Raw genomic sequence first — 6,200 nt, forward strand, 5'->3', positions numbered from 1 at the left:
AAGCCATCATATAATGAGAGTTTTATGGTTCAAATCATCGTGCTCTATAGCCATGATGGGAAGTCCAATCAAGCTATAAATACTTTCCAGCAATGGCCAGACTTTGACTGCGAACCAAAACATGTTCCTTTCCATATTCCATTGAAAAAAATCTAGCAGACCTAAGGGCGTGAGTTTCCTAGAGAAATGGAAACTGTGGACATATAAGCGGTCATAGAGAGGTCAAGAATAAGAACAAAGAAACTATGTGAGTTTCTTAAGCATCGAGCACATTCAGGCCCTAAGAACTATATGGCTCTTATACCATTGTTAAACTATACTCACGTAAATGGAACACAAAACACAGGTATTATATGAACATGAGAAGCATTTCATTAATCAAAAATATATATAAATACATTTTGTTGGTTAAGCTTTTCTCCTTTTTTTCGAGTGAATAAGCCAAATTTACATTTAACCTTAGAGGATTATGTTTCGAATATATTTAAACACTAGTTAATTTTTTCTAATGTATCTTATAAAAAATTAGGTTTTGAATTTGGATCAATGTTTTTCTCTAAAGTGAAGAAATAATATTTATATAATTTAATAGATATTAAAATGAAATTTCAAATAAAATCTACTTAAAAATAAGAGCTTTACTATGCAAAATGTTCAGTACCAATGATGCCAATATTCTTCAGTCTTATTCTCATTGAGATTAGGTCTAGTTGGAAAAAACACACTTACATGGGCAAGAAGAATAAAAATCAAAATTGTCATGGGTTGGGGATATATATATATATATATATATATATATATATATATATATAGAAAAGAGGAATGCGCATGTTTTAGTTGTTGAGGGATTGTGAGACAACAATGTTCGAAACCATTGCAAAGATATCTTGGTTATTATCTCAGCATATCACATGTGGGAATAGAGCTCTCATGGGGAGGATAACAACCTTTTAATATGTTCATGTTTTTAGCATTTGCCTGGTTTAAAAATGTACGTGCAATTCTAATGCATGCATGTTTTTTTAAATTTAAAATAATGTTGATATTTACTTTCCACTGTGAAATGGCTTGTGTGGAGCTTCAATGAAGCTCAAAGCTATTTAAATAGAAATACATGAATATTCATGAATACTCCTAAAGAGTGTTTGAGAGTTGGTTTATAGGTACTCCTATAAAGAGAAAATGATGAGTGTATGGTTTTCTAACTTGTAAAATCTATATATTAGTATTTTTATATAATTTTTATACAATTTTATTTCATATCAATGTTGATTGTTTCCTCTCCATAATTATACATTTAAAAAATAATAAAAATGTTCACTTTAAATCTATATCTATAAATATTTTTTAAATAAATTAATAAAATATATCATACATTAATAAATATTAAAAAATATAATTTAAATTTGAACCTATTAGCATACAAACGATACATTGATATATTTGTGCTAATATAGTATTATTATTAATTATAACATTAATTCATATAATATATTACTCTTCTTACAACTTTGGGAGGAGCTCACTTAACAAGCTCATGGAAATGTAAACTAAATGTGAGTATAAGGTCTTATGTTCAAATATCTTGTTGCTTACTAGTGGTCTAAAAACGGCATAGTTCACCTAGAAATTATAGTGCTAATAGTCAAAGTCAACTCCATATCACACAAATACAAAACCAGCTCAATTACCAGTTCTTCACTATATATATCCTTATACTTTATAAAAATAAACCTTATAATTATTATAATATTTATATTAATACCATGTATACTTCTCATAATAATAACCATATACTTCTAATAATTTCCCCTCTTTAACATTTAAAGATGCTTTTGGAAAAAAATGACAATGAAAACATTAATAAGTAACGTACTTCAGATGATCATGTATAAGTTTGATAAATAAATCGAGATTTTAATTAAAAGATTTACCACATTTAAAATGGAGACCAATTGTCTGTTTATAATTTTTTTAATATTAAAATTATAAATTTAAAAATATATAATAAATAATTTTAAAAATTAATTTAAATGTTTTAGATTTAAGATTTTTGTAATTGGGTTTATGTGAAGAATTTGTTTTTAATTTATTATATTAATAATGACTTATATATGTTGATTTGAAATGTTCATAAAAAATAACTAGAAACAATAATTTAAATGTTTTTTTTTATTTTGTTTTTGATAATTTAAATGTATTTACTATTATAATATATTATTTAAAAAATATCATATATTATAAATATAATATTAATTATTAAAAATAATATTTTAATTTTTTTATATAATATTATTTTTAAAATTAAATAATTTATCTAATTGAAATAACTTAAATGATGGAATGAAAAAATGAAAAATTTATATATATATATATATATATAAATTAATTATCATATATATATGATCCCATACATATATATTATAAAGGTAAATACAATTTATAATTAGACAATTCGATTACCACATAAAATGTGATTTTTTTAAATATATTTTAATTTGTGATGTATATTTTTATTTAAAATATAATTATTATGTATATAGTATTTTATTAATTTAAAAAATATTATTAATATTTCACAATAATATATTAATAATTAGATTATTAAAGAAAAATATATCAAGAAATTTATATTTATATATCATTTAAATAGATAAAGTAATATTTTTTCTTAAAATTGTTAAAATGGCATCCAATTAACTTTAATATTTAAAAATGTATCAAATAATTTATTAATCAAAGCAATTCTCTACTTAGTCTTTATTAAAATCATATTAACTTACAAGATTTAATTATTCAAATAATTTGTACTAACTATAATTTTATTTCAATCTAATTTCAAAGATATTTGAAACAATAAACTTATCTTTGAAACTATTGACTTAATATGAAGTTGTCTTCTTGACAGACCATTTAATCCATTTATGTGCAAGTGGGCAAAGTCGATGGAGACATAGGCCACAATTTGAGGATAGGATTCCTTTCAAAAAAGTTAGCTGGTCTCAACTCAAATGATGTAGATGTAGTTGGCATCACTGGAAAATCTTCTTGATAAGGAATATGATGGATTCCCATAGTGTACCAAAGCACTATATCTTCTTTTTCAATATTTCGATTCCTGTTATCCATAACCAAATTAATTAGATAAAAATTAATATAAACTTGTATATATAAAAACATTTCCAAATATAAAATAATAAAATAATGGTGTAATGTTCACCTTTTAGTCCATGTGGCCAATGTGTCATCACCTTGGCTTTGCTCCATATACATTCCACCAACCCATTGCTCAGTATGATTATATGGAGTAACCCAAACCTACATCAAAATCATGGTTTCAATGAAAAAAACAACAACAACATGATTTGTAATGAAAATCATAAGAAGAAACACTAGCTGATGACTTACATTATTGTTGGTAAATGCTGCCCGGATTTGTGGATAATCATCCAAAGAGAGAAGATTGGCAATAATTGAATTAGGCAATAGTTTGTATCCAACATCTTGCCCCATTTTAGTCTTGTGGTATGGATTCACCACTAAAAGGTCTGCAGGTTTCTTGATATCAAACAGAATTTGGGCATCTTCTTCTCTCTCGGCAACCTTTCTGTCTATTGTCCAATAGCTTTTCCTAGGAGACTCCTCATGAGGAACGTCCACTCTCTTCATCATTACCTTTACAAATGAGTTTTGGACACCATCCACATCCATGTCAAGGTGGAATGTAAGAAAATGGTCATGGAAAACCCCAATGGTGTTTTCAGCTAACAAGGTCCCATATATCTCTGCATTTTCTACTTCCTCCAAATTCTTGTAGATTGAAGCCTTCATTTCCAAAATGCCAGACAATCCAACCTGTATTTAAGTTTCAGAAAAACAGAACAAAACTAATGAATTAGGTGTCATAGGGTTATATGACATAATCATCCTGTATTTAAGTTTCAGAAAAACAGAACAAAACTAATGAATTAGGTGTCATAGGCTTATATGACATAATCATCGTGATATTCTTTTTTAGATAATTAAGATTCAACATTCTCACTTGAACACGGATGGCTCCGTTTGTTTTGAATTCCCAATCAAAAATGTAGTCATAGTTGCCCACAGTGGAAACCATTCTCACCACCAATGTTACCTCTGGTCTTACTTCTGTGATCTGCACACAAATTTAGACTTTTGAATAACAGGTATATACAATTTTGTATAATAAATGTATACAATCATGAAATAGAGAAATGTCACAGAATCAACGATTCAAAATCCCACAACTTATAAATGGCTTACCACCGAGTTTGCGTTCCCTCCTGTATGACGCCATGAAACATCTCCGGCATACCTTTCAAAAACGCAGAATGCATCCGGTATTTTTACTGGTTTTCCATCGACTCCTGCGTAGAATGCATCCATATAATAAGCATTTCGAGGACAATCATTGAGTGGGTCAAGGGGGGAGGCGCTTAAGCCCACACCATCCTCCCCTGCATCCATATATGTTTTGAAATACCAATCCTGTGTTGGGTCCATGTAAGGCACAAACATCTCCGACAAAAATCCTCTGTACATCACACTTCTGAATTTCCCCTGCTCTTCATCGAACACTTCTGCTGTCGAAATAACAGGGCCCGCTCTAACATCGAACCCAGTATGGAATTTCCAGTTAGCCCACTCAACCATATGGCCCTGAACTTTGAAGCTCGGCCCCTTGGGCTGCTCTACTGAGATGGGATTGATTTTGGGTCCAAAGGGCGGTTTCTGAGACGATAATTTGTAATCAGTCCCTTCTGCTTTTGGTACTGGAATTTTCTTCTCATCGCTGTAGCTAATGATCTTCATTGTTTCTAGATCTACTGCCGCTGTGATCCCCTCAACAGGTCGAGCGAAATTATTAGAAGTCCCTTTGGGATAGAAGCACTGGATCTTCACTGTTCTCCTGCCCTGCTTCTTTTCACCGAACCAGCCAACCGAAAACCCACCGCAGACAACGAGTTCGATCTCGAGACCTCTGCTTTTGATTGAACGTATGAATGGAGGGTAGTTGTAAACCATCTCAGAAGCCTTTGCATACTCATCCGATGTAATTGTGGGGTACCCAAATCCATGATAGACTTTGTCATATGTAACAGAAGCTGAAGAAAGATCTACAAGAACTTCATGGGTTTCCCCAGGGATTCTTGCAATTACAAAGGCCTCTCTGGAAGGCAGAGGAGCTAACCCATCTTTCCATTTATACACAGCCTCTTTCTGGGGTGCTTGTAGACCCACATAGTGGAAGCTGAAATTCTTGTGGGAGCCGAGTTTAGACTTGAGCACAAGCTGGCGAATATGGCTGATTTCAGACTTGGTGAGCGGATCCAGAGGATGATTATGTTGAGCAGCAGCATAAGTAATAAATACATACAAGCTTAGCAGCAGAGGAATGACTAACAGAGAGCTCTTTCTCATTTCTGAATATTCTAAATGTTCTTAGACAACTATAGTTTGTACAAAATGCAGACAGGCTTGTGGATGAAATGAAAGAATATGATTTTAATCCAAATCAAATAAAGAAAAGGGATTGAATCTAACTGCTGGAAAATTCTGCAGCTGGGAAGATTGGCCTCAACTTCTCCTAGCTCCAGCTCTATTCAGTAACGCAATTTTCTATTTCAAGTTTGTTGATTGAAATCTACTCACCAAATTCCCAACGCAATTATTCCCTCAACGCAATTATTCCCAAGACAAGAGTGTTGATCAGCATCAACGAAATTGCAACTTTAATTTTCAGACGAGATCGTTTTCTATGACAGAGAGCCGAGAGCCGTGGGTGGCCCTATTATAAGATAAAAATTTGATTTACTCGATCACGCGATTATGGAAAAAATAATTACATCCAATCAATGATAATGGAAAAAATTTCAATGTCAATGTTTGAGGGAAAGACTAGCCCAGGATAAGTATGGGCCTACATTAAAATGCCTAAAATTTAATAAGTGACCAGTTTGCTATTTGATCATGTCTCAAATGGGGGGACAGGGATGCTACTGGCCCATCTTGATTGGCTTATTGACTCTTCAGCTGAGTTGGTGGATTATGTCTTCTTTCTTATTGGCTCTTTGAGTTGGTGCAATCTATCCTTTTTATTGGCTCTCAGTTGGTGCTTTAGATTCTCTTTGGTGCTTTAGTAAAAATCCAACAATCATTTAAAATAGCCACATTATCTC

At 31.2% G+C, this 6,200-nt stretch overlaps 1 protein-coding gene across 1 annotated transcript; it reads right to left on the minus strand.

The window, feature by feature from the left end:
* Nucleotides 1-2,822: 2,822 nt before the first annotated feature.
* Nucleotides 2,823-5,820, minus strand: LOC149153755 (primary amine oxidase-like). The gene is made up of 5 exons (XM_089439336.1): nucleotides 4,285-5,820; nucleotides 4,043-4,156; nucleotides 3,409-3,855; nucleotides 3,221-3,318; nucleotides 2,823-3,118 (listed from the first exon to the last, which is right to left on the minus strand). The coding sequence occupies exons 1-5, from the start codon at nucleotides 5,440-5,442 to the stop codon at nucleotides 2,923-2,925; spliced, it is 2,013 nt and encodes a 670-aa protein (XP_089295462.1). The 5' UTR covers nucleotides 5,443-5,820; the 3' UTR covers nucleotides 2,823-2,922.
* Between the last annotated feature and the right edge of the window lie 380 nt (nucleotides 5,821-6,200).

The sequence above is a fragment of the Pinus tabuliformis genome, chromosome 9 (assembly GCF_031772625.1).
Source record: "Pinus tabuliformis cultivar Carrire ecotype Pingquan chromosome 9, CPIR1, whole genome shotgun sequence".
In the NCBI taxonomy this organism is placed as follows: Eukaryota; Viridiplantae; Streptophyta; class Pinopsida; order Pinales; family Pinaceae; genus Pinus; species Pinus tabuliformis.

What these genes read in the sequence shown, in the direction of transcription:
- LOC149153755 (XM_089439336.1), bottom strand. Translation starts at nt 5,442, where the DNA reads ATGAGAAAGAGCTCTCTGTTAGTCATTCCTCTGCTGCTAAGCTTGTAT. An exon ending in GAGGGAACGCAAACTCGGTG is followed by an intron (nt 4,157 to 4,284) that starts GTAAGCCATTTA and finishes ATTTGTGTGCAG; the next exon opens with ATCACAGAAGTAAGACCAGA. An exon ending in TTGGCCACATGGACTAAAAG is followed by an intron (nt 3,119 to 3,220) that starts GTGAACATTACA and finishes TATGGATAACAG; the next exon opens with GAATCGAAATATTGAAAAAG.